This window comes from Excalfactoria chinensis, chromosome 20, assembly GCF_039878825.1.
Source record: "Excalfactoria chinensis isolate bCotChi1 chromosome 20, bCotChi1.hap2, whole genome shotgun sequence".
In the NCBI taxonomy this organism is placed as follows: domain Eukaryota; kingdom Metazoa; phylum Chordata; class Aves; order Galliformes; family Phasianidae; genus Excalfactoria; species Excalfactoria chinensis.
The window spans coordinates 3,660,315-3,687,966 of NC_092844.1; the positions used below are offsets into that span (position 1 = coordinate 3,660,315).

The 27,652-nt window shown below is 48.2% G+C and overlaps 1 protein-coding gene across 6 annotated transcripts in view; it reads left to right on the forward strand.

Annotated features, from left to right (window-relative positions):
• The window catches only part of RERE (arginine-glutamic acid dipeptide repeats), a 149,104-nt gene that overhangs the window by 94,459 nt on the left and 26,993 nt on the right, over positions 1–27,652 (forward strand). For all 6 annotated transcript variants that reach the window (XM_072354142.1, XM_072354146.1, XM_072354145.1 and 3 more), the window contains 2 exons: positions 4,321–4,419; positions 21,191–21,271. In XM_072354142.1, the coding sequence (XP_072210243.1) occupies positions 4,321–4,419; positions 21,191–21,271 (180 nt within the window). The remainder of the gene's footprint in view (positions 1–4,320; positions 4,420–21,190; positions 21,272–27,652) is intronic.

The window sequence follows — 27,652 nt, forward strand, 5'->3', positions numbered from 1 at the left end:
GCTGGCTGTGGCTGCACAGAGCTGTGCATCCTGACCACTGTCTGCTTCAGCGAGAGGAGCGAATCCCTCGTTAATAATCACAATGTTCTGAAGCCTGCATAGATTACAGTGGCTGGTGCTCAAGTCAGGCTGTTATGTAAATATTTCCATGCAGTACCAGACAAATAGTGTCCTCTTTTGCAGTTCTGCTGCCGTATCCTGCTTGACAGCAGTGAAAAATTTCTTTTGATTCAGCCGTATGACTCGAGGCTGAAAATGCTCTTGCAGCATTGGTCGTGTTTACCCTGTGTGTGCAGGTCAGGCTTTGTGCCTGATGGGTGATGACTTGTGTGTAGCTGCTGAGGATCCCGTGCAGCCCTGGAAGGGGGGAGAGGTCTGCATCCCCACAGATGAGTTCAGCCTGAACAACCCCTGCTGCTTTATTGGCTGCTCTGTGTGGGTTTGAAAGCAGCTCGGCGATACCGTATTACTGTATGGCAGCAATTTTTCCTTGGAGAAGAGGCCTTTGGAATCTAACGGTATACTTAATGGGCTGCAATTATTTAATATTGTAGCATGAATGCAGCCTAACTCGGATGGGCTTTTCAACGGGGATCATAATGACTGTAATTGCGATGGGATGCCTTGCCGAAGGAGAAGCTGCCAGATGCAATGCCATTCTGATCTAAAAAGGTCACAGTAAAAGGGACATTTAAATTAAGTTATAAATTACAATTGAAGAACAATATTTTGATGAGCGAGACCGGGGATGTCAGAGCTGCAAGATGTAATTCATGGGTTCATTACTGAACAGAGGTGCCTGACAGCTGAGCCATGCCAAAAGGAGAATTTATTTGCAACATCACACAGACAGAAAATGGCAGCTCAGCTGAGAGGCGGCGGTGGAAACTTGAAGCCTTGTGGTAATGTGCAGCTCTGATGCTAATAAGGCTTCCCTGTGATCCGGAGTTGTTTAATGGCTGTTGGAATATAAATGGGCTTTTGGGATATGTGCATTTTCAGGATGTCTTTGATCTGAAATCTGGTCCAGCAATGCAGGAACGGCTTTGTTTTCTGGTTTTAAGGCACGAGTCCATTTGTGTCGATTCCTTTTGTTGCAGTTGTGTACATATATTATGTCGCAGGCAGTTGGAATTCAGATGCCAGATTTTGAACACTGGAAACAGTAATTCTCGTGGTGACAGGATGGTAATCTCGTGTTTATAGCAATACTTGACAAGTTCAACCAGAAGTTAATTAAACCGCAGGCAGTCATCATTAGCTGTTATTTATATGTTCAAGTCGCTTGCCAATAAAGCGCTTATATACATGAAATGACCAAAGGCAATCAGCAGAGAAGGATCTGTCAGCGAGACTGAAAGAAGCAGATTTAACTCTGGCTCTTACCCAGAACTGCACGTCTCCTTTTGCTGCATTGTCCTGGTGCTTACTAAAGCATTTCTTTCCCCTCTGTGAAAGTCACATTTTCCAGGAGGTGCTGGTGGCAGAGTGAAGATCCCCTCCTGGATATGCAGAAGCTTTGGCATTGCTGTGTGCTTTGTGAGGGGGAGGGAACAGAAGCACTGTTAGCAACACCAATTGCATGCAGCCGGTGTGATAGGTTGTGTGTTGGGATGCTCTGTTGTGTGTTGGGAAATGGCTCCACAAAAGCACTCTCAGGCAGTGGGCTGTACTGCTGGTGGCCCTGGTGTGCCATGAAATGACTTCTGGAAGCTGGTTCCCCCATGGTGCTGCATACAGTTGGATCTGTTGCATGGAGTACAAGCTGTACAGGTGCCAAATCAAACGCTCAAATAAGTAGGAAATGATTCTGATCTAGTTTTCTTCTTTGTTCCCATTATATTACCAGGCCACAGTCTCAGAGCAGTATTGGTCTCAGCCCCAAATGCAAGCCTGACTTCAGCTGGTGGTAAGGGAAGAAGCTTCAGGCAACCAAGGCAGTGCAGCTGTTGGTTCTAAACTCGCATTCCATATCACTGCCAGAGGTCTTTGCCCAGCAGTGACCTTTCATTCTTAGAAGCACGTAACTTTCTTTAGAAGTCCCTTGAGTATAAGCAAATTCTGAACGGCCCGGTGACTTGCTGGAGGTGAGAGCACCTCACCAGTTCAAGAACTGTTCCTGCTGGTACTAGAAGTTTTGAGCTGGTCTGTGCAATGTACAGCCTGCAGTGCATGAATTGATTCTTTGCTGCAGCTGATGCGGGTCCGTCCCACCCGCAGGAGCTGTGCATGCAGGAGGACACTTCTGCTTTCACAGCTGACTGCTGTCTTATGTGGCTTTGGGCCTCCTTCAGGAGAGACTGTTTATTGAGTTGTGTTCTGGCAGCTCAGCTATGCAGGTGTTACAAAGGAGCACAGAATTACCTGAACTGAAATTTCACAGTGGATAGAATAAATTAGCTGTTTTTTTCCAATATAATGAGGAGAAAAAGTAATTCCTCATGTGCTTTGTACTGCAGATGGATCGGCTCTGCAGGCTGGCACAGTCTGTTCTGTGGCATCCATGGGCAGAACATGGAGATGCTGATGAAGTAACAGGGATGATCATGTGCTGCTTACGTGGTACCCACAAAGCTAATAAAAGCCTGCAGCAATGGGAGCAGACAAGCCAGGGTGCAGAAGTGGGCACTGCACAGATGTGCTTTGTTCCCACAGCTGCAGAGCCCTGCTCAGCTGCTGAGGGTTCTTCTCTGTGGCTCAGAACCGGGGCTTCTGCTTAAGGAAGCGTTTTGCATACATCCATCATGCACTTGTTTTCCTTGTAGGGTCAGTGGTTTGCTTTTCCCCTTCCTATCTGTCTTGATTCAGAAGTCTCTTCTTAATAGGAATCACCTAGTGTTGATGGTCATTAGTTTGAGCATTGCAGCTCTTAGGGGACTCTGAAGCACAGCACTGCATCCAGTATGAACACTGGGGGTGGAGGAGCTGTTGAGCCCCACAGAGCTCATGGTGTGAGCTAAAACAAGAGCAGGCTGAAGGGGAAATAGGAGACCACAACGGTGTTGCTTGGAGGTGGCTCTATATAGGAAGCTGAAGTGAGCAGCAGTAAGAAAGCAATCTCATGCTATTTCTATTTGAAGCAGAATTCGGGTATAAAATTTGAGCCTTTTGACATGAGAAAAATGAGATTTATTTATTTATTTATTTTCCTGCTCCTGCAATCAGGTTTTGCTGTAGCTCCATTAATAGTGACAAAGCAGTTAATAGCTCCTTGCTGTTCAGTAATGGTGTCTCCATCCCTGCTCAGTTCTGCAGTCCTGGGAAAAGTGCATGGAGTCATATTTTGGTTACCCGTATTTCAAATACATTCTTTGGGGACTATAAAAATCTGTGATGTGGGTCAATAACTTTGCTGTGCACCTTGGTTAGAAGAAACAAGCTCGTCTTTATAGGGAAGTTTGCATGCAAATCGTTCCTCCTTCAGGGTGTGGGACAGTTTCTGTCATCCCAGCAATGTGTCTTTTTCTTTCAGATCACTTTCAGGAGACATAGAGCAGGCTCCTGACTCATCCTCTGGGTTTCTTAAACCCCACTGTACTCAGAGGATCAGACAGGCAATAAATCAGCAGCCTGCTCTGTGTTTTCTATCACAGGTTGAGAGCTGGATATTCTCACAACGCATTGCTGAGTGTTTTTTCCCCCCTGTTTTTTCTGCTTCATCCCAATTTAAATGTCTGCTGTCTACTTCAGGCAGCGTTTGATCAAATAGATACCTGCTTTATGGTAGAAAATAAGGCAGGCTGTTGGCTGTGACCATCTAACTTGGTAATGTCAACTCAGACATCCCTAGTTGCCTTCATGTACTCCTGTACTCATCTGTAGCAATGGCTTCTTTTCCATGTATGTTTTTCAACCACTCGTTGGTCTTTGCAACACAATACAGATCTATCAGAAGAGCTTTCTGGATGATAAACTTGACATTGTGTGGCTTGTGATCCCTCCTGTGTGTTGGGCCTTCCAGTTGGCTGCTGCACTGATCTGAAACAAAACATTGCTGCTTATAACACAGCTCCTTATGGGAAACACTTGGAGGTTCTGATGTAAAAGATACGTTTTTAAAAGTCAACCAAAAAATCTTCAGCGGCCTCAAATATCATCAGGGAGAAATCCAAGAAGGGAGAGGAAAACATTCTTGTTTTAATGCTGTCTCTTCTACTAATAAAATGCTAATTACCTTCAGGTTGTTTAAATTTCAGTCCATATATCAACAGTAGAAATAATGAGGTGTAGAACATCTCATGTGGTCCCCTTGAGTGTTTTTTCTCCTATCTCAGATCACTGCTAATCCCACTGAATGTTCTGTTTGTCTTTATTTTTTAGCTACATGAAAGTAACTACGATGCTGGAAAAGCCCTGCAGCGCTTGGTGAAGAAGCCTGTGCCCAAACTGATTGAGAAGTGTTGGACTGAAGATGAAGTGGTAGGGAAATGAATTATATTCAGCCTTATAGTTCACGTTCCTTCTCTTCTTTCAGTTTTCTTTCTTTTCTGAACTTAGTTTTATGGGGAATAAGGCAAATAATTTGTCCTCCAAGATAAAGTTTTGCACCGATCTGAGTTATTGGATCCTCACTCAGTTTCCAGAACTTCACGAGGATCCTCCTTACACTTGGAGTAGGAGGGGAGAAAGTTGAGTGACTTTATGAGGGCTCCGTAGGGTAAGAGAACAGCTGGAAAACCTCTGGGCTCTCAATTAAACTCCTGCTTTCACCTCCAGGCAGGCTGGCCCCATTCATTAATCGGAGCAGGACAGGAGGTGAAAAGTGCATTACATATTGTCCCTGATCTGCTGGTATTAGAGGCTTACAGTGCCAACACAGGTTTTCCCTGCACAGAGGTTCAATCCCTTCTTCCCCCTCATATGAGATATTAGAAATCGTTTCCTGACGTAGTTCTTGATGAATGAGCCTTTGACAAAGGACAGGCCAAAAGGAGATAAGGTGAAAGTTGGGATCACACCGTCGCTATTTACATTGAAGTACCTAGAAGCTGTCAGGCCCCAAAACTCTGCTGAAAACAGTGCAGCCAACTCATCCAAAGATATACCCAAAATAATGTATGGGTGTGATGGATCTGAGCTGAAATCACTGGTGGATTTGCACTCATCCAATGCTGGCTCTTCCCAATGGCTCCTGTAGGTAGTTGTGTACCCTCTGGGGAATTGGTTTGAGGTTCTTTTTCTGGAATTTGGGGAGATGGTATCTGTGCAGGAATTAAAAAGGCAGAGGTGCTGCTCCCTGTGGTCGGTTTGTTCTGCTGTTTAATTGCTGCGGTTGCGAGTTTGCTGCTGGCTTAATTTTTATAGGTACGATATAATGCAACTGTGCTTATAAGAGCAGGCTTGTAAACAACAATTAATCACATGAAGTTGGGAGCAAATAGTCGATTCTTAAGCTGCTGGCAGCGTGTAAACGAGCAGGTTCTGGTTCCTATTCCTTTGGACTATGCAGCAATATTTGCTGCATCTGTTGCAAAAGCTGTGTTTTCTGGCAGCATTCGGAGTCCTGTTTGTCACACCTCGTGGCTGATTGTGAGCAGAGAAATGCTTGTGTGTTGTTGGTGCAGTAATTGGTCGGTAATTAGGCTGTGATGTGCAGTAAAATTGAAAAGCAACTCTCCCTGTTCTGTAAGAGCCGGATAAGGGTAGGCCGGGCTGTGTAACCATGTTGAAGCAGGCTTACTCTGAGATCCAACAAAGAGCCTTTGTGGTTAGGAGAGCGCCTGAAGTGGTGGAGTGGAAGAGGATCGTGTGCCAGCAGAGCAGCAAAGGAGAGGATGAGTAAAGAGGCTGAGAACACAGCTTCCTAATAAGGCTGTCGGTCATCTTGTCACCACGGGGCATTTTGTTTGGGACAGCACTGCTGGAACAAATACCTCGAGTGCTCTGCCCTGTGTTTGTACTCGCACTGCTCTTCCCTGTGTTCTCTGCACACATTCTTTCCGTGCAGCGGTTGAATTGCTCGCTGCCAACTCCTCTTTTTCTGTGCGGAGTGTTTTTCACCCTCCTTGTGTTTTCCATCAGCTGCACTATGCGTTGAACGTCAGAGCTGCTGCAGCTCAGGGGTTTTGATCAACGTTAAATGATAGGAATAAAAACCTTACGAATAAGAAAAAGGCGAAGTTTATTGAGAAGTGAAACATGACTCTGAAAGTGCAGACCCTGTGAGTACAGCATAATGATCATTAACTCTATAAATCATTGTCAGTCGCAGCTCATTTTATCATATTTGTTCCTGTTCTGTTCCTTCCAAGTTTCCAGAAACGTTTGGCAGCCCTCCAGCCTCAGCAGAGCCAAAGATCAAACTGTGCTCTTATTTATAGACGGCTAAGCTCCACCTGCAGAACTTCATAGCTTGTTTGTCCCTGGCAGTTGGTAGAAAACTCCAGATTAAAGCAGCTGCACTGCACTCCTGAGCCTTCCTGGGGCTTGCAAGGCAAGTTTCCTTGCTGCTGGCTCTGCAGACCTGAGGAAAGCTCTTCCTGTGTGACATGCAGAGTGCTACAGCTGCACGGCAGCTCTATGCCAGAGTATTTTGCAGAAGAAGGCCCAGATCCAAACTGTGCCCCTGTTTGTGTCGGGCTTAAACTTCTCCTATGGTCCAATAGGGACCTGCGTAGTTAATTTCTATAACTTGTCTTAAGCAGGTAGATACTGCACCAGTACTGAGCTCCGACTGGTTATTGCCTTTAACTGGCACTGGGAGGGGAGCTCTGTGCTGCATGACCTCCTTTGGTCTCCTTCCCTCCCTAGGCTCATTTGGTTGTGCATGTGTTAGCCAGGCTTTGTCCATCACAGCTCTCCATAGTAGTCCTTAATAGTATTTGTGATACAGCGCTGTACCAACGGCTCACATTTATTGTAGTCAGCTTTTAACTATTTCTGTGGCCCACGCGTTGCCTAAAGGCTGAGCCTTTCTTGTTAATGAAGCCCACTTTGCTGCCTGTGACCCAAGTATTCCGTCAGAGCTGCCTCGCGGTGATCGGGGCTGATTAAAATAAGGGATGGAAGCTATTTTTGCTACTGATGAAGTGGTTACGGATCTTTAGATCAAATTAAATAGAGGATAAAATTTACCAGTGATTGAATTAAATGGAAGGCTCGGTAAATATGAAGATGGAGGCTTGCTGTCTCCCTTGGGTTTCTAAACCTTTGGCTATTTTTAACCTTCCTCATTCCAGTATGTAAATTCAGGGGCGTGCTGTGAAAACCAGTCTTCCCTGCTGCCTCATCCTACCGGCTGAAGCAACTTCTGCTCTGATGCATCTACGAGCAGCAGCTGCTTCCTGTTTGCAAAGCTGCTGCTCCACCGGACAGCATTCATCCCAGCAGTGGCTGGGTGAGCAAGGCTTGGCTGTTCAGTCAGTGCCCTGCAGAGCAGCGGTCAGACCTGGTAGTGCTGAGCTTCAAGCAGGAAGCAGTGCAGTGTGAGTTGGGTGCTTCTATTCCGTGGATAACCTATCGCTTACAAAGAGCACCGTGTTCATCTTAAATTGTGTTCATTCAATGGCTTTCAATTCTGCTGTGCTGTACGTACTGGGCAGAAATAGCCCAGTTCTTTGTGCAGCTGTTCTGCTGATTCTCTGTCCTGTTTATATCCAGAATGTGCTGGGTTTTTTTTTATTTTGGTCCTGTCTTTTTATCAAAAGTAGCACCCAAATCAATACGGCTTCGGGGGGAGAGAAATACAAATCAGAACTAAAAGAACCTCTAGTTTATTAGGTTTTTAATTAAACATGATGAGCACATTTTAAATAACACAAAAGCCTCGGGCTGAGCTGCATCTAATCGAAACAGATTAAGTCACCCGTCCACACTTGGGTAGTTATTAATTCTGTTTATTTATGCATGCTTGCTGAAGGCAGAGTTCACTGCTGCCGCGTGTTGCAGTTATTGCGCAGGGAGGCTTTTGCTGCATGGAACTGTGCTCCTCATTAGCATGGAGGTGTTGATGATGAAGAACACTGATGAGGCCTTTCCAGCTCAAGGTGGTGCCTTCCAAAGTTAAGGGAGTCCAGGGGAGGCAGCAACACTGCATTATTGCTTGGGTTTTCCTCCCTTTCCTCCTCCCCTCGGTCTCATGTTAAAAGAGCATAGGAAGGAGGTTTTACTTGTGTGTCTCCGTGCAGAAGTGCTGATGACACGTTGTGACATCCTTGATAATGAGCTTTTATCATGAAATATGCTGCCCTTTAAATATTTTACGTTGCTTTTGATGTAGAGCAGTTGAGGTAAACAACCCAGATTCCAACAACCCGTTACGTTTACGTGCAGGGATGGTTAATCCTTGCTGGCGATAAACCTTAATTGGCCACGTTGGTGGATTTACAAGTTCATACATTTTAAAACATCCACACCTGGCTTCACCTTAAAGCTCATTTGTCATAAGATACAAGCGGAGATCCTTCTGCCCGAAGTGACGAGGTACAGCAAACTGATTCCCAGAGTGAGTGTTTGTAATCCAGCAGAGCTGGGCAAGACGTTACTTATGCAAAACACACGTACTTATTTGCTTGGCTTTTTTTGCCTCAAATCATCCTCAGATGTCTCTCATCTGCCCTGTTTTGGAATATCTGCTCAGGAAAAGCTTGTTTCCTTTGCTGGCTCCTTTGAAGCCAGGCTTTGCGGAGGCACTGGAAGATGGAGCTGCTTACTGGGGCAAAAATACCCTGAATTTTATTTACTGTTTATACGGCAGTTATAGCAAATGTAATTCAGAGCGAAATCAGAACAGAGCCTCTCAAATAGCAAGAAGAAAAAGCTGAAGGGATGTGAGCAGAGCAGGCTGGCATTGCAGGGCATGAGTAATGAGTGGGCCCAGGAGGTTAAGATATCACTTACCTCTCAGCTTTAATTTTTTATCCACCAGGAGCAGAAAGCAAGGCTTCATAGTGGCCGTTCCTAGGAATGCTTTCTGACTTCAAGACTCACGTGGTGCTTTCAGCTGGTGTGTTCATCAAGACTCTGATACTGCTAACACCCAAAACTCCAAACAAGCCCCAGGACTTGTTTTAGTAAGACTGGAGGAAGTTGTAGCTGAAGGAAAGGCTGGGAACGTCCAGTTCTTGCAGTAAAAAGTAACAGGGGGAGGATCAGGCTTTTCTGCTTGAGTTGCATGCATTACAGTTAGCTTGCAGCTGAGGGAGATGTGAAATGATGTGCTGCAATCCAGCCAGAAAATAACGTGGTGGGAGAAGGTGAATTGAGCTTAAAACCAGCTTTTTAGACAAAAGGTATCCATCTCTTTGGTTGTGATTAACTCGCATCAGGATTTGATCCAAGCCATTGTTTAAAAAGGATCGATATTGCACATGCAGCACCGAGTTTATTGTCAAGTCCTTTCGGAAATGAGACAGTGAATTAAAAATCAATTATACGTGCAGAAAAGTTTGTGTAGGGCAATCAATTTTGTCCTTTTAGTTTGCAGAAAGATTCCATTGTTTAACCAGCTGTGAAGAGGAATGAATTTTAAAAGCCTCCAGCAAATGAGATAACCCGAACGGAGCGGGGGTAGGTGGAAGAAAATAATAATTTCAGCATTTCATGTTCAGCAAAGGCTGCCTTCGGGGATAAATCTATAAATCCCATCGGTGACCTTGGCTTCAAAATGGACGACTTCACTGCTTTCCTTAATCTTGATCTTTCCACAGCTGCCACATAAGTTCGCCTTTTCTTAACAATACCATTAACGGTTTGTTGTTTGCTTTAGCTGCCATATGGTTCTTGATTCGTCGCCTTTCTGCCTTTGCTGTGGAATATTTTTATCTATTAAGTGCTTACCATGCTGCTGATCCCCCAAAATAACACAGCAAATATTTACACTGGCCACTTGCCACAGCTTAGAAAGCTGTTGGAGTGCAGGGCTGGGAAGCCACGCTCTGAGCTCTGCTGCACACTCGGTACCTGGTAGGTGCTCGCAGAAGTTGGTATTCTGCTTTGTTTCCTATAGGAAGGTCTGTAATAGGCAGAGGACGTGCATGCAGCTCGCCGTTGCCACGGGGAAAGAATCTGCTGCTTGGAAGATTAATAAATACGACGGCGGTTGATTGTTGAAACCATGTTTTTCATCTCATTTTCAAGGGCGTCTTAAAAATGGAGATCGCTTACACAGCCCGGCGTCCTCCATCATCCTTCTGTGTTCATTTAAAAACGAGAACAAGACACTGGGGGGACTTGAGAGATTGCATTTGTTCTCCCATAGGGCAGAGCGGTTATTTTATAGATGAAGAGGGCCCAAAAAGCTATCCCTGGTAGTTTCTTAGCAACGGAGCCTGAGCAGCGCTCGGTGTCCACACATGTCAAGCAGGGTTGTGCAGAGGTGTGAGCCCATAGCTGGGCTGGAACAAAGCGTGCTACCCAGTGCTGTGGGGTACACAGTGCCTCTGGTGCTACCTGCATGCTGTGGGGCTCAGCTTCTGCTTCTCCCCATCAGGGCGTGCTATGGGCTGTCTGCATGGTCCAGACTCATATGCAGACTTCTGCCTGCTGAGAGATCCCAGAACATGCTTCCAATAGAGTCTCATCTTACATCCCCTTCTTTCTTGGGAGGAAACTGAGGCACAACATGGACAGCAAGAGCATCAGGAGGGGACGGGGAACCCTTCTGCAGGGCTGTAGGGTTGGTGCTTGCACCACAGCAAGCAGAACCATGGGAGCAATTGCAGGAGTTGATGTTGTAATCAGAGTAGAACTCCACTGCCCCTTTCTCAGGTGTTTTTAAGTTAATTTTTAACAGATTGCGTGAGGCTTTTTGTAGCTTCGAAAAGGATTTATTAATATAAATAGATCATTTAGCTCTCTGGTTTCAGAAGATTTTTTTGGGTGTGTTCAGCTCTAAATTCTCTAAATTCAGGTTCACCTTCTTAATGCTTTGGAGAGGTGGGTTATAGAGGTGGGTTATAGAGGTGGGTTATAGAGCTCTGTTGGCTTGCAGGAGGTGGTGACAGCCTGCAGTCCTGGTGCTGGTTTCAGGTGGTTCCAGTGGCCCTGTCATGTCAGTGGTTTGGTAGAGTGAAGGTGTTAAGGAATGTACATCCAAGGGATCCTCACCTCCTTAATACCTGACTGCCCTTATCCGTGGATATGTTTTAACTACATTAAGTGCTTTAAGGTTTTCCACCACAGATGTGATGGATACATCCAGCATCTTTGCACATCTTACCTTTGGCAGAGCCATTTCAATGAGCGCCCGGAGCTCAGGGCTTACAGGAGCTGCAGGTCCTGGATAATGGACATTTGAACATAGATGAGGTTATTCTTGAGACACGCTGCTCTTGCTTAAGGTCTGATTTTGATGTCAGAAAAGACGAGTGTTTAACAGCTATTTTCACTCTTCTAGCAGCTATCCAAAAAAAAAACCCTGTCTGTAAAACTGGAGGAACTTCTCCCCTGTCACAGGATTTGCTGTGATCCTGCCTGGCAGCTCAGCTCAGATGTATTTAGTGGGGACCAGCGGCTGTTAGAGCAGCAAATGACAGAGTTCTTCATCAAATCTCTATAGTGACATAGTTCTTATTTAAGGAGCTGTGATTACTGTCACAACATGGATGCTCTGTGTGCTTTAGCGCTCAGGACTTATCTTTCCCACACAAGCCTAAGCAGTGTGAATGCCAACATACACCTCATTTGCAAGTTCTGTTTGCGTGATAAATTTTATTTTCCTAATCTTCTCTATCAACAGCACCGATTTATTTATTTTTTTTTAATATAAAATCTTTCAGACGACATAAAAACGCATTTTAATGAAGCAAACGATACAGCTTTGTCTCCTTTCGCACATAAGCGGGGTGGCCATATTCAATTAGGCTGAAAAATGATCATTTGTTCTATTACGGGCTGTAACAGAGCGCGAGAGAAAACTGTGATCCATCACCAGTTGCTCAGCTTTCTGTTACTTAAATCACTTGCCATTCTGTCAGCGGCTCCAAACCCTCTATGGGAGCCATTATTTTATTTAAGTTTGTGGAGGTGTCACTTTTTTGATAATAGGCTGCTTCTGTAGCGGGCGCGTAGAGACTAAATATTAATCATTTGCTGCATCCATCCAAGATTCCTAATTAGTTAGAAGGGTAACAGCGCCAGTAAAGCTAATGATTAGACTGCCATAAAGAGAACGTGACAGCAGATAAGGAGCTGATCCAGCGGGATGCTGAGCGCCTGCCAGTGCTGGGGGAGCTGCAGAGGTTGGAAATGCCCCCTTGGAAGAACGCTGCCTCCCGTTTCATAGCAGCCAAGTACCTTTTCAATGCTTATATCAGCAGCAGAGAGGAACCTGACCAGGCAGTCCCTGGGCAGCTGGTAAATAAACTGCCCCCCTGCAGTGGTTTGCTGATACGGGCGTGCGGTTGGGTCTGCTCTTCCTTCCTCCTCTTAGTGCTGCATAAAGGCCACGTTGTGCTGGTGAGGGTGCAATCAGAAGCTGCCACTCCGTGCTCCTTGTTCAGCCTTGCTTTTGTACTCTCCCGAGCTGTGGTTTTGAAGATATTGTGGTGAGGACTCAGTGTGCATCACGCCTGGGTTTGTGGTTTTGCTTCAGCTTGTACTGGCCCCTTGTTATCTCACTTGCTCCCCCATCCACTTATGTGTGAGCCACCATCTGTTTTTTTCCTTCTCCTTTTGTTCCTTTCCTTGCTCTTTCCCCTCACCCCTCATGGTATCCTCTCAGATTTATACAGCTTTTAGGCCACGTGGAGAGATCGACCAGACGGGGGCTTATGTGTTTCAAAGAGCCAAAGAAACATCCCAACACATTGCACCCCCCAGACCCCCACATTTTATTACAAACAGGAGAATGAAAAGGGGGCACCTCTGTGTTATTGGGGTGCAGACTGTGCAAAGGATTCCATCTGTTTTGGAGGATACCATCCAGATTTACTCTAGGAAGTAATTTCAGTGCCTCAGCACTGCTTCTTCCCCCCCCCCACTTCTCTTTACCCCCCCTTTCATGGTTCCTTTGCCACCTTTCCCTTTGTTATCCGTGTGTTTCTGGTCCTTTGTTTCCAATTCTTTTTTCTTTCCTCTTTTATTCATGGGTTATTTTTTTCATATTTGGCACCATGTTGTCTCCCCCTTCTCCCCCCGGCTCGATGTTTTTATTCAGAGGCCCTTACACAAAAGAAAAGGGAACTTATGAATCATCTGCAGCTTTTTTAAGCTACTCTTCCACGTTAGCACCAAGATCACCGTGTGAGCCAACGTCTTCCTCAGTAATTGGATGGCTGTGTAGCAGAAGTGCATCAGTCACTCACTGTGATCTTACATACCTGGGACAAAAATGGAATGGATAATTGAACAGCGCAGGTTTGTAGTGTGGGTTCTTGTGTCACAGGAGCTTGCAAGGAACTCAATTCCCATCGCAAAGGGTTTGTAGTTCTAAAGTGGGGGAAAGAATCAGTCCTGATAATTCAGCTACTGGTGTAATTCAGCTACCAGTGTATGAGTTTTGACAGGAGCATCTTCATGCAGATTGTGGTGCCCGGGCTGCCTGCTGATTGCACCCACACCAGCAGGAGCTGCAAGCTGTGCTGCCTGCTCGGCCCAGCCTGGCTCTGCTGATGGATCTGGGGGCTTGCAGACTTGCTAAATCTGCTACCTTTCCATGGGGACAGTGCTGTGTTCCAAGGCTCCCCAGAGACTGCTCATTCACACGTTTTGACTAGCAGAGTTGTCATATAATAGAAGCTTCAGGGATGGTTGAAAACCATGGGTTCAAAAATGAGTGGTAATCTTGGACATGCAATGCTGACTGAAGAGCTATATGAAATCTGGATTGTTCTGAATATGCCCATTCTGGTCTCAGGTGTTGTAGCCTTTGTGACAGTGTACCATCCTAAGTGGGCATGGAAAGCACTGAACAAGACTGCTGTTCGGGATGGAGTTTGCTTTCTGCTCGGTGCCCTCACCATATCTTTTAGCTTGGAATTTGCTTTCTGTCATGGCTGGTATTTCCCACAGCCAGCTGTGCCATCTCAGGTAGCTGTGCAGTGAGTGGCAGTTGTATCCTGAGACATCTGGGAGGTTTGCAGGGGTCTTTCTTGGTGCTTGGACTCAGACGTGGGCACTGTAACAGCGAACGGCCCTGCTGTTTAATTATTTACTTGGCCAAGTCATCTGCAGAAATATTTGCCTCTCTGTCTGGGTAATTTCCTTGGGGATTCTTGCCACCATTTTGTCTCATTATTCTTGGATCTGTTCGGTGCTCTAAAGCATGGGAGCTCTTGAAATGGTTTTGTTCATTTCCTCCTGTCATTTACAGAAAGCCGCTGTTTGACGGCAGAAATACAGCCTCCAGAATAATTGACAATAACGCTCCAAGTCCCGGAGGAGCAATATTTCCACAATAGGGAACTTCCACTAGAAAGAACGTGATGGGATCTTGAAAGGATCATACAGCACATTGCAGGTAGTCTGAGCACAGCTTTGTGTGTGCACGGTGTTACTGAGTGTGCGGGAGGACAGCGGTGTCACTGTGAAACAGGGAAGGAGGTGGAAATACTTGGATGGTTAAGTTATGCTTGCTTAGTGTTAAGCCCCAGGTTGGCTGTTGGCTTTGCAGCCTGCTGCCCACCCTCGCTAGTGCCTGGAGCTGGGGTGTTAGTTGGGTTTAATGGAGATGGTGTTGCCTGCAGAATTCCGTGTGGCTGAGATTTGGAGAAGGGGAGGGAAGGCTGAGGCTCCAAAGCGATGCATGAGGAGTGCAGCTGGGTTAGTATCCCACGTAAGAGCTGCTTTCCCATTTTGGCTCACGTCGCACATGCTGTTGGACGTGTTGTTTGCATCTCTGCTGCTGGGTTCTGTCTTTCAACTTGTTGAAACAAATTACGATCGGAACTGTTATATTTGTTAAGAAAGTGCATTTTCACCGTTTCTGGGTAAAAAAAAAAACAACCCTTTTTAATGGAAGTTTGCAGGTTAAGTGCTGACTTTGTGCTACTCATCTATATTAAGGAGAGATCTGCTCAGATGTCCAATGGGAAAGGAGGCACGTCCTTGGGAAAAAGGCACTGCCCCACTCTTCTTTGCTCTCTGTTTATTTATGTGATGTACGAGGAAGCTTTGTTGTGTGACAACTTGGTCAGAACAGCTTGAAATAATCAGAGGGGACTCAGTGCGCAGGAAATGGTAATGGGAGGTAGAATCAGAAGCTTGCTGTTGTCTTTTGGCAGCAGCAAATGGTGTCTGGGGATCAGGAATGTCAGCTGCGGTGTCATGGAGAGCTGGCCCTTCCTGTGCCAGTGCTGGCAGTCCCAAGTCTGGGGGCTTTTCAAGGCTTCTGACCCCAGGGAGGACCGGGCTGTGGCTGCGGGTGAAGCAGGGATGTGACGCAGGGATTGCTTCCTGAGGATGAGGGCAGAGCTGGGGAAGCTCTGCGGCCTGCAGGAGGTGGGCCCTGCTGTCTGGCACTGCTCCTTACCAACGTGGGCAAGCCGGCGTGCCCAGTTTTGTGCTGTGGGAGTGATTATGCTTAGCAGTACAAGGGAATGCCTGCACGTGGTACACGTTGCTTCTGCTCTGCAGGGCCGGGCCTGGGTTGGCGGCCGTCAGCCTGTGCTCTGGGTGCTGGCCTGAGTGTGAGGGTGGGGAGCAGGGCACGGCTGTTTGTCAGACAGCTTTCCTGCAACTCAGGAAAGCAAAGTCAGGTTTTTCTGTTCTGCTGCTGCGTTCGTACCCGGCCGAGTCCTGATCTGCACGTCAGCATGACGTGCACTGCAGGCCACCCTCAGGTCGGCTTTCTCGGCGTGCTGCAGACTTGATCTCATTTACCAGATCACGCTGCTGCACTCATAGTGTGGCCTCCCTGCAGCTCCCCTGTGATTAGCGAGCAGGCAGGAGCTGCGTGTTCCTCACACAGCACTTTGATTCCCATTGCGTGGCAATATGGACAGCCTGGGCTTGCACCTGCAGTGCTGCCTGGGAGCTCAGCCCTGCCATGCAGCTGTGTGCAGTGCAGCAGTGCAGCCATGGCCTGGCAGCCCGGAGTGCTGCTGGGGATGTGCAGTGAGACAGCCAGCCCTGGCTGACAGCAGGACTGCAGGGAGAGCAAAAAAGGAACGCTCGTCGTTTACGTGTAATTGATTTCTTTTTCTTCGGTTGGTTTGTTTTCTTTCTCATCTGGGCTGCCTCACAGGAACAGGTACAATAGCATCACTGCTGGGAAAATAAAGAGGAGTGAATCTGGGGGGCCTGCAGGTGAGCAGTCAGGCTGTGCTGTGCTGCCTGCAGGATGGTCTTATGTGCAGGCCCAGCATAGATGGGGGGGAGGGCTGGCACCTCCAGGGCAGCATTTCCACATCACTGTAAGGAGGAGAGATGGGATGATGAATCCACTCTGACCTCCAGAATGGCTGCATAAATACTTTATTGAGAACTCTAAGTAAATGTGTTTGTAACTGGTAATCCTGCTCTGCATGCAGTCTCATTTAGCCAACTGTGTATGCAAATGTGCTATTAATGTGTTTGCATCCAGTATAAATATACAAATCTAATCTGTTTATATATGTAATTTACACACAGCTGTGCTCACGCTCACTTAATACCAATATTTTCAGCAAGCGAGAGGTATCATGGGAGATCTATTGTTCAAAACAAAAGCTACCAGAGCAGCACCATGGCAGGGGGATCATTATCATTTCAGGATCTTTTGGCATTCCCCTGAGGGACTCTGCTTAATGACTTGCTGTCTGTGTATGGCTGGGATGTATGAAATGGGGCTCTGGTGGCTGCTGGGCGCCTCTGCACCTCCATGGTGCCCTTGTGCTGAGTGCCTTGCATTCAGGTGGGTCCAGATGGGAGGACAGCTGATTGTTTAGCACCATAAAGCCTTTCCACAACCTTTCCGCTGGTGTATTTCTTGCAAAGGGATCACCTGCATGTGGCCCATGGGATGGAGCAGCCTCACCCCCAACCTGCTCCCCCCTGGGTGCTGTAGGCTCAAGGCAGATCCTTCCCCTAGAGATCTGGGCTGCCTCTGCTGGCTGGTGTGAGATGTGTGTGAGCTGCAGAGGAGCTTGGGGAAGTCTTGTGGAATCTTTGCATTAAACAAGTTTGCCAGCTGGGTGATTTCTGCAAGCTTGCTGTGAACTGATGTAACCAACAGCAGCACAAGTATCTAATGCTAAGGCTAAAATTGCTGGCTACTTCAAAATTGAATTGAAAAAAACATTAAGCAGAGTTACGGTAGTGACAGGAAACAATAAAACAAAGGAAGTTCAGATGAGGTTGAAGCATATCCTGTTCTCCCAGCAGCGGGGCGTATTAAAGGAACACAGCAGGCCTGAATATAGGTTTTCCTTAACAGCTCTTTTCCCAATGGGCTGATCTCACAGGGTTTGAGGTGAGCTGTGCTGGGTCACAGTACTCATCCTGTACTCAGAACCCACAATATCCCATTACCTTGGGACCAGTCCTCCCCCAGCACCAGGCAGCTTAACCACTGGGCAGTGCTTGGTCCTGCCTGCTCCTGAGTGCACAGAGCTCCTGGGAGGGGAGAACACCACAACCATCAGCAGCACATTCTGCTGTAGCCGAGTTAATGCAGCGAGAAAAAACCCTGTGAATAACAAGTTATTTTGTAAGAGAGCTGGCATCTTCAGGCTAAACCACCTCCCTTGTCTTATGGATCGTATGGAAGCTATTGGGGTACTTCTGTTCCTAGAGGACAGTGCGTATCATTTAACCTTATCAGCCAACATCTTTATTTGAGCTGTACACACATAAGCGAAATATAATGTTAAAACCCAGCCAAGCTTTTAATAAAATGTACTCTGCGTGCTGAAATGCAGCCAGCGTGCGTGTGTGATGTCTGCATGCTAAACATTGTTTGGGGCCAGCTATAAACGTGCCTCACGTTTAAGAGTTTTGCAGATGAAACCAAATCTCATTTTCTTTTCAGGCCGGCCATAATTTCTCATGCTGGGAAATTTAGGGAATCAAGATGCTTTTTACACATTTGGTGTTTATTTGCTGTTAACTATTCAAGCCCTGTAAATCTTCTTACTGCGTTTGCTATAAAGCTTAATAAGGTGCGTTCAATGTGGGAGATGGTGACAACTTGAGCTGCTGCCTGCCTTGCAGAGCGTGCCCTGCACCTATTGCTGCCATGCTCGTAAAGCAACGGTGCTGTTTTCTGTTCTAACTTCCCTTTGAACTTGTTGTTCTTGGATGAGGTCTAAAGAAGGGATTGATTATTATTATTATTATTATTAGAAAAATGGAAAGGAATCCGTATTTGTTGGATTGAGGAGGAACAGCACAAGCTCTGTTTGTGTGTTTGCAAACGTGTGGCATTACAACATGTTTGTCATTAATTAAGCAGGTGGGAGTCGTGGGAAGGGAATGGAATAACACATGGAGCCTCTTAAAGAGCCTGTGTTTGATCTAAACCCAGCCGAAGCATTACCTCAGAAGGGGCACAAGTAGCACTTCCACATTCACAGCTTTATCTCCTGTCCCCCCCATCCAAAGGCTGGGAAGTTTCTTCTTGAAGTTCTCCAATTGATGAAGCTGGTTCTTCTGCACCGGCTGTTTTCTGGTGTGCTTTTGAAGCCAGCTGGGCTTCAGATCGCTGCAGCAAACAAGAAAACCAAAGTGGGAGCCCCAGTTCCCAGCTGAACCCGGGGTGCTGCATTTCAGCACGCAGCAGCACGCTTTTCCTGCCAGGCTGTAATCTCTCAATAATGGAAACCCTGACGCATAACCTTAACTGCAGCTTTGCAGTGGCATTATCATCACATTGATAAACATGCCATCTGAGCTCTGTTAGTCAGAACATAATGGCTTTGTGTATCTTGTCATGATATTTGTTTCTTGGGATAAAATATGGGACCTGCACGGAACACATATGCAAACATTAGCATGCTTGTTCCTTGTTCTTCCCCGGTTATTTATAGCTCCCTGTTTACACATTGGAGCAGGATACTGTAGAATCTAATAAATTTTACTGGGGCCGCTGAAATGATAGAATGGCATGAGGAGAGCTTGTGTTCGGGCTGGTCAATAGCCATGGTAACCACTCCATAAACATCTCTGTGGGCTGTCAATATCGACTGGCCCAGCGAGCCATGGGATTTCCTAATGCTGCTTCACAATGATAATTATCCACGGTGTTTGTGTCAGCTGCCTTACGGATGGTCTTCAGCAGCAGCACAAGCAGCAATGCTGGCAGCGTTCTGTCATAAGTGATGTTTTGAAGGGGTCGAATTGAAACGTTTCTCTTAATTCTTCCAAGCACAGCATTTGGATTCTCATACAGTTACGCTCTAAAGCCCCTTCTGTTTGACCAGAGCTCCCCTCCTGTGTAAGGCTCCTGGTTCTACAGGGTGGTGCCTTCTGCCAGCTCATGAGCTGCAGACACTCGTGCAGAGAGGAGCAAATCTGGGCTGCCAGGCAGCCTGTTTGATGGCACACGGGAGAGCCACAGGTCACTGATGTGGTAACGATTTTGGTTGTTCAATATGTAACAGCCCTTTGGAGCGCTCTCTGTTGTGCCCGAGCTGGAGAAGAGCAGTTCCTGCTGCAGGCAGGGGGAGAACTGAGTGCCCTGCCCGAATGAATGGAGGACTGGAACAGGAAGGAAAACTTGGACAATACAATGTAATCCTTCTTAAAAAGGCGGTAACAAAAGCCAGGCCTTGCTAGATGGTAGATTTTTCTATTGAAGTTGATGCAGATGCTGCTTGTGTGTGGTTGTTGAGAAGCAGCGAGGCACAAACAGGGATCCCATTGCTGTTTTGGTGTCTGGGAAGGGCAGGAGGGCTCCTTGGCTTTCACTGTGGCTGCTGCCATCTTTGCTGGCCCAGAAGCACGAAGCAGATACAGTCATGGAGCCTCAGTGCTATGGAAGTTCCAGGCCTTTCACGTGGTAAAGGCCCAGATGCTGCAGGATGCTCATACCTTGCTCTGGGGCTCTCTGCCCGTGCTGGGCTCCTTCCTTGCTGTCAGTCCTTGCTCCTGCTACTGCTGAATGCGCATCCAGCTGGTGGGTGTGAGCATAGGCTGGCAGGGGCTGGAAGCTCCCAGCACACACATGTGCCCCAGGCATGTTCCTGGCTCACCCTGCAGCCCTGCTGGTTTGGAGGGTCAGGGTTAGACGAGGACAGATCGCTGTGGGAGCAGATCAGCAGGAGGATAGAGAGGAGGCGGCAGTGCTGGGAGCTCAGCAGGGGCGCTGGGCCCTGTTCGGTCGTGTTGCCCTCAAACGCCGCGGCACCTGCCTGTGTGCACAGAGATGTGGTCCAACGTGTGCTAAACCGACCCTGAGAGCTGCGTTTCTGCTACGGGCATTCGCCTTTTCCTGGCGCCTTGGGGCCGGGCCGCTTTGTAGGCAGAAGTTGGTATGTGCCCGTGTGCGCGTTGCTATTAGGGCAGGGGCACGCTGAGCTCCAGGACAGGGACACTCAGTGCCGCGTTTTAATCTCACGGTTGCGCTCCGGCGCGGCCAGATGTGGATGGTTAAGGTCCCTTCCACCGCCGGCCCTCCTGCCATCCCGCACGCCGTCGGAGCGCAGCCGGCCGGCCCCATCCCGGCGCGGGGCTCCACGGGCAGAGGCTGCGCAGCCCCGGGTCGGGCTCGGCCGCCGCTTCCCGGCTCCGCGGGGCCGGGGGGGCCGGGCCGATCCAGGCCGCCTTTTGCGGCGCACCCGCCCAGCCCCGCCGCGATCACATGCTGGGCGCCCGCGGCCGCCTCCCGCCCGGCCCGGCCCTCCGCTCCGCCGCCGCCCGCCATCGCCGCGCTCCCCCTCCCCGCGCCGCCGGAGCCCCCTCCTCCTTCTTCGGCCCCGGGCTGCGCTCGGGGGTCTCCTCGGGAGCCGCGGGCTGTGCCGGTGGAGCTGCCGGGGCTGCCGGCCGTCGCGCCGCGGGCTCGGATCACTTTTCTCCCCGGGAAATCGCCGCTGCGCATTCGCCGTTCGCCGCTTCTTGCGAGTTGGGAAGCGGCTCGGGGCCGCGCGGCGCTCGGCCGGGCTCGGCTCTGCGCTGGCTGCGGCACCGACTGCGCTCAGCGCTGCGGCCGTCGGGAATCGGACGCGGAAGGGAATCCGATGCGATTTCGGCCGTGTCTGCTCGGAGCCGTCCCTTCCTGCCTGCGTACGTGTGCGCTCCCCATTGCTGTCGCCCGGTGCCCGGCTGCCGTGCCGCTCCGGGAGCGCTCTGCCTTCCCCTGCTGACGTGCCCTTTTTTTTGTTATCTTTTATCGCAGAAACGGTTCATTAAGGGGCTGAGGCAGTACGGCAAGAACTTCTTCAGGATCCGAAAGGAGTTGCTTCCCAATAAGGAGACCGTGAGTACACGCAGACTTTATGCCATTCTCCTTTCTGCTGCCGTTCCGGTGCTCGCTCTTAAACTGCTCCCTTCCCACCCCGATTGGATTCTGCTCGCTGTGAAGGAAGAGGAGCGCCCGGCCGAGGGAAGGTGGCTGTGATTTTTGGGGCTGTTTGTAGGGTTTCGGCGCGTGAAAGGTGTTACGTAAAGGAGTCGGTGCCGGACGGAGCCGTTCAGGCAGCACGGAGTGTATTTCTGGGAGAGCAAATCTAATTTTACATTCTGACATTATGAGGGGATAATACGTTTATGTCGCCGAGTCGGGCTCAAATGGCAGCGGGTAATTAAAGCAAGCCTAAACCAAAACAGAATCTAATTGAATCTGGAAGAATGAGGTATGTGCTGCTGCTCCCCGACCTGCGCGCTCCATGCTCACATTTAACTCTTCATCTCCTGCAGCGTGAGGGCAGCAAATGTGGAACTTGAGCAGCAAAACTGCTCTGTGCCTCCCAACTTCACGCAGCTCCACGGCTGCCCAGCTCTGCTGCCAACCCCGGGGTGGGCAGGGAGCAGAGTGGGGCTTGTCTGGGGGCAGAGGGAAGCTTTGGGAAGCCTGGGGAATCCGGTTTGCTTCCCACGAGTGCTGCTTGCCCAGCGTCTCTAGAAGCTTCGGTTTCTGTGCTGCAGGTGTCATTTAGCTGCCGGGAGGGTTTGGGAGAGAACTGAATTCAGAAGGCAGAGAGCAGTGGGTAAAAAGCAGGGCAGAGTGACTGTATTTTAGCGCTGTCAGTGCATGTACGTTAGCCATGCTGGAGGTGTTTATTTACAGCGCGATGGAGTTGAGGCTGTTTGTGTTTTTTGTGTGGACGCTGGATGGTTCCTGGAGCATCCCTGTGAAAATCAGCCTCTGACAGTCCATAGGATGTGCCAGATCTCGTCTTGTGACGTGCTGCTGTGATATCACAGCCGTGCGTCAGTAAATGGTTAATGAGAGCGCTGAATCAGATGGAAGGGGAGGGGGCAGCAGATCTCAGGGTGCCTCGGCCGGTCTCTGATTACATTGAGAACGATAGGAAAACCTAATTGCCAAACAAGCATGGGTAGATTCAGCTTCAGTGTTTGGTTGGGGTTGGGGCAGGAGGGCTTAGTGTGGGGAAGGTGACAGCTGAGATAGAATGCTTCTTAGCAGCACGCCGTCAGCTTCAGCACTGCCATAATACTTAACCATGTATTTAGGACAGATCAATGTGTATTTCAGAAGGTATCCCGCTGATGGTGAAGTCACTGATGGTCGTGAGTGCTCTTTTAAAGTTGGAATGGGAACTGTGAAATACGGTTTTAAATACAACGTGTCTTATTGTGGTGGGGAGAGGAAGACTAAAGCTGAGAGCTGGGGGGCACACGCCTGACCCTGCTTCTGCTGCATGGCTTCTGCTGCTCGCACTTGGCTATCAGGCCTAAGGCTCTGCAGAAGGTTTGCAAGTGGTGTGAAATGTGAGCCAGGCTGTTATTGCTCAAGTGTTAGATTTTGGTTTCGTTAAGCCTCCATTTTTAGCACAGGGAAGACTAAATATTAACTCGGAGCAACTGGGAACCGTGTGCTGGTGCCTTGGGGCGGGTTGCTGTAGCCCCTGGTGGTGACTGGTCTACAAGTAACCTTTGACCAGCAGCAGATTGTTTAATCTCTGTTTCCTATTTTTGCCCCTTCTGCGCTCTTTTAATTCCCACTTATTTCCCCCCCCCATACAAAATTTGCAGCAGCTTTTCTATCTCAACACACCCAGAATAAAGACAGCAGTAAATAATATCACGACCGCCCAGCTTTGCTTTTCCTCCTTATGTGGAATGTTGCAAATTACAAGGCTGTGGAATGAATTTCTCTGCCCTTTTTTTCATGGCCAGAATCATTTCAGATAGTTTCCTTGTCGTTCTTCTGTCTCAGCATGAAGCAACCCTTTAGAAATTCCAGAAATGCTGGGAAAAAAAAGGGCCTTCTTTTCCTGTTTAGCCACCGTATTAACATGAGGTAAATCTGTAAAGTCATTTAGATGCTCACAGGAGAGCTGCAGCAACTCCTCAGTCCTGCAGAAGCCGCTTGAAAACGAGACGGGGACATTCTTGAAGTGACTTGCCCTAAATGGAAACCAGGTTATGGGTCAGTCCAGCCTACGTGCTATTCATCTGTTAGGCTTTACCTATAGCTCATGCCTGCAGTCAGCGGGGAGGGCAGGCAGAGATTCTCCCTCTCTGAATAACCCACTGGAAGTTGAGTTTCCTTATTTTCATGCTTTTCCCCAGTGCTTTCCTTTCAGCTCCTCCTTAAGCCCGGCGCTCAGAACGTTGCATTAGCAGAAGACAGCAATGATACAACATTATACAGGAGCTGGGCCTGTCATGTATTAAAACAAGTTGATGTTGCCGTAAAGGAAGTCTGAGGATTAACACGACGGTGTTTCTTTCATAATAGCAGGAGGTACACAAGGTACACAGCAGCTGTGCTGAGCAATGAGAATTAGGCCATGCTGTCCACGTCCTCACAAACACAGTGAGGGATGTCCTATTTGAGTTAACACCTGTGCCTTTTTTTCTCTCTGCAGACAACGTGTTAAGAACCCTGTGTTTTTCATGCGTACCCTAACTAACTTAACGTGTTCTTCCAGTGTTTTTCAACACAGTTAATGCTAAGTGAATAGCCAGCAAGGAAAGGTCTTTATGAAAAAGAAAGGTACCAGCTGTGTATCAAAGCAGTATTTTTGCTGAGGTCTTTGCTAGCCCGGTCTATTTCAAAGCAGTTATGTGGAAGGGAGGTTCCCAGTGGGCATGGGGGTAAACAGCTGTAGCATTCTTTCTCTTCAAGCTTTTATGAGCAAGAGACACAGGAACTAAAGCTGCTCTTATCTGAGCGTGCCCCCTGCTGAAACAGGAGTGCTGAAGTTGATTAAGGAAAGCCGATGGCTTTGAGGCCGCATCAGTGTTAAGTGGGGATGTAGTGGAGAAAAGGTGCTTAAATCCAGCATCTGAAACTTGCTGGGTTTCCACTGAACTCTGACGGCGGGTCTCCATCCTTCCCCAGATTGTTTCCTCTGATTGTGGCCTTGGCTGTAGTTGAATGGCACTGCTGGGGACACAGCCTGCTCTCTTAGCAGCCCTCCTGATTCTTCCACCTGGTATGCCAGGAACTCGTGGAGACGTCCTTGTGACGTGAATTACTTCCATCCAGATTCCTGTGTTGTGAGATGCAAGCTAAACAGCCAGCAGCAAGGTTTCCTAATGATCTCTGTTGGTTTTGTGTATGCTTTTTCTTCCTGTTTCGGGCTAAAACTAGGTGAGACAGGATTCTCAAAGTGGTAACAGTTCTCAGCTATGAATTCTTCAGGTCATTAGCGAGCTACTTGAATGTGAGCATTGCAGAAGGACCAGCACCGATAGGCCTCTGCTAAGTGGGCTTACATGCCTGCAAGGTTGGGACTTGACTTCTTGTGTTCTTGTAAATAGCTTAACTCCGTGCCAGTGACGTGCACAAGGTAAGCAGAAGCCTGGGTGCAGTGGGAGGAGGAGACTGAGTCACACTGTTGGCTCGCTCATGGTCAGGGCTGGCTCCTGCTCTTGTCTCCCACTGCAGGGCTGCAGGCTCCTAGAGTTGATGTCACAGGTTGCCTGAGCTGTTGGAGGCCACAGTCCCAGAAGAAAGGGTCTGATTGTTCTCTAGCTGGAGCACTGTAAGCCCATTTGAGTAGATGCGTCTCTGACCAGCAGAGCTCAAACTCCTTAGCCTCTAGAGATGGAGGGGGGCATATGTGTGCCTCCCTTCAAGCAGCTGTACGTAAGCTTCAGGCTAATAACATGTGTCAGTAGGTGGCTGTCACATCTGCTGCAGCTGAATAGGGCTAAGGAAACACAAGTCCTTTCATGGGAATGGGCCCAAGTACTTCTAACCTTTCTTTTTTTTTCTAGCCTGTTTTTAAAGCCAGGGATGGCACCTCCTTGAATGCCTTGATGTTCTCCGATGGCTCCTCCTGCACTCCCTGCTGAAGATTTATGGTACAGGGCTGTGCACATGGTCTCTTTGTCTGCTCGTCTCTTCTGGGCAGGCTGAAGCCCTGGGTGAGCCTGGTGGCAGATCAGAGAGAACAGGGAGCCTTTGTGCAGACACACTGACTCGGGTCTCTGTGGAGCACATTGGCTTCTTCAGGGCATGTGAGGTTTGGTCACGTCCTTAGCAGGAGGCAGCAACACGTTGGAAAGTTGCACCTCTGTCTGGCTGTTGTGCCTTTAGCCTTGAGAGTGTCAGGGAAAATAGTGGCTATCGACTGCTTTCTTTAGATCAGAGTACCTGCAGTGTGCTCTGCTCTGTATGGAAGGACTACACGTCAATTTATTCTTTAGGAGGAGTATTCTCTGTTACAGTAGTAAAATCCCTCTGTTCCAAATTCAATGTTGTTGGGATTTATTTCTGAGACTAAATAAGCTGTCCTCTGTTAGTGTTAGGAGGCATCGTGAGTGCGCTGTGGGCTTTCAGCATAAACTTCTGTTTAATTTTAGATTGGGGTTTAGATAAACAGTTTTATTCGTGCCTCATTAATGCTTAATCTTGTTACATAATCCACACTATTGGCTTCCCGAGTGGCTCCTCAGTGCAGGGCTTGCATGTGGGGCTGGTGGGGTGTGTGTGCTCCTGGCAGCACAGCCTGAGCAATGCCCTGCAAAGTGCTGGGGGCAAATGCATGGCAGAGATCCTCCCTCAGTGCAGTTGTTCAGGTCGCCTTTCTCCTTTGATAGTGGGATAATGAGGTGAAATCCCTGAGTACGAAGCGATCAATTAGCCCTACACTGACTTTTTAGTGTTTACATTTCGTGGTATAACTTACCAGTAGCTGAATTTAATGCTGTTTGTAGCATGGGCGTTAGCACCGTTCTCCTTTCCCAGAGGAAATATTTTGTTTGCTGGTGCATTCCCCCAAACGATGGGATATTAATGCACTGCGTGGTCCAGCTGTATCATTATCCGACTTGTCTTTGCTGCAGCAGCGTTCAGAAAGGGGTGAGCTGTGTAAGCCTTTTCTGCCTGAAAGCTGAACCTTTTTCCTTAATAACTTGCTCTCGTCTCAGTGCAGGCAGAGCTGAAATTTTCCATTAGAGTTTGAAGTGACTGCCAACATAAACAGCCACTGCTCCTTTTCATTCCGGCTCTGCTCATTGCTGCTGGTGCTTCCATGGCAGGGATGATCCAGATAGAGGGTTTTGTTACAGCAGGGCAGTGCATGAGGTGCTGAGCTCAGACAGGGGTGTTCATGGATTTGAGTGTTAGGGAGCTAAAAGCAGATCAGCCATAAGGGGGGGTTCGGTCTGTGTGTTCACTGCGACTTGGCTTGTTTTCACAAGTTTAACTGTTAAACCTATTGCAAATGTCACCGTTTTATTGGATCATAAACCAGAAGGCTTTGAGAGGTCTTAAAGAGACATAAGCGTTGTGGTTTCCCTCTGGTGCTCACTGTGCTGTCTCCATCTGGAAAGCTGGCCCAGGTTCTCCCTTGTTTCTCCCGTTTCTTTTATCAGCACAAGGCATTCTGGAGGTAAATATTCTTCTCTCCTTCAACCCGTGCTGTGGGAAGGGCAGTTCTGCATTGCTGCCTGTGTGACCGAGGGCTGAGCTTCCATCTTCTGAGCCTCGAGGGCCCTTTCCCAAACCTTTTTGCCTCTCCATTTCAGAGCCAAAGATGGACATTACCCCCCCTGAAGGTAATTCACAGCACCACAAGGAGCCCGGCCGTGCTGTTGGTACCAGGCCCTGTGTTGGTGAGGGACAGAAAAACAGAGGTGTGCTCGCCATGCCAGTGGGGCACTCAGGTTGCATTCAGCACGGATAATAAATCAGCTCTGCTTGCGCTGTGTTTTTTGTCTCCTACTTTACGAGATTGAAACCCATTGTTTATTTTTCTCTGAAGGTTTGGAGGGAGGTGGAGGAGAAAGATTGTCGCAAGCAAAAGAAGGCCATTAGGCGATTGCATTGTGTTCTGTCACAGAGCCAACAAGGACAGTTTCTGCTTTGTAGGGAAAAGTACAGTGTTGGAAGACTTTGAGCCAAGCTGATTTGGGAAATTGATACGGCATCGTCTCAGTCTTTCTCTCAACAGCAGAGAGAAAACAAGGCTGCTCTGCCTCTTCCTCATCGCTGTGCTGCCTTTTCCTTACCTCTGTTCATAGCTCACCATCGCAGGATGTCTTTAAAGCATTTAAAAAGCATTAGATGTTCTGTTTCACAGCTGTGGTCACATTGTGTCGGACCCTCAGATACTCATCCTGAGGTCCTATGAATCTCACCACAAGAAATACGTGCCTGTCTGAGCGTTCCTACCCTTCGTTTTTGTGGCTGAGTCTTTCACTTTGGCGAGGTTCTTTT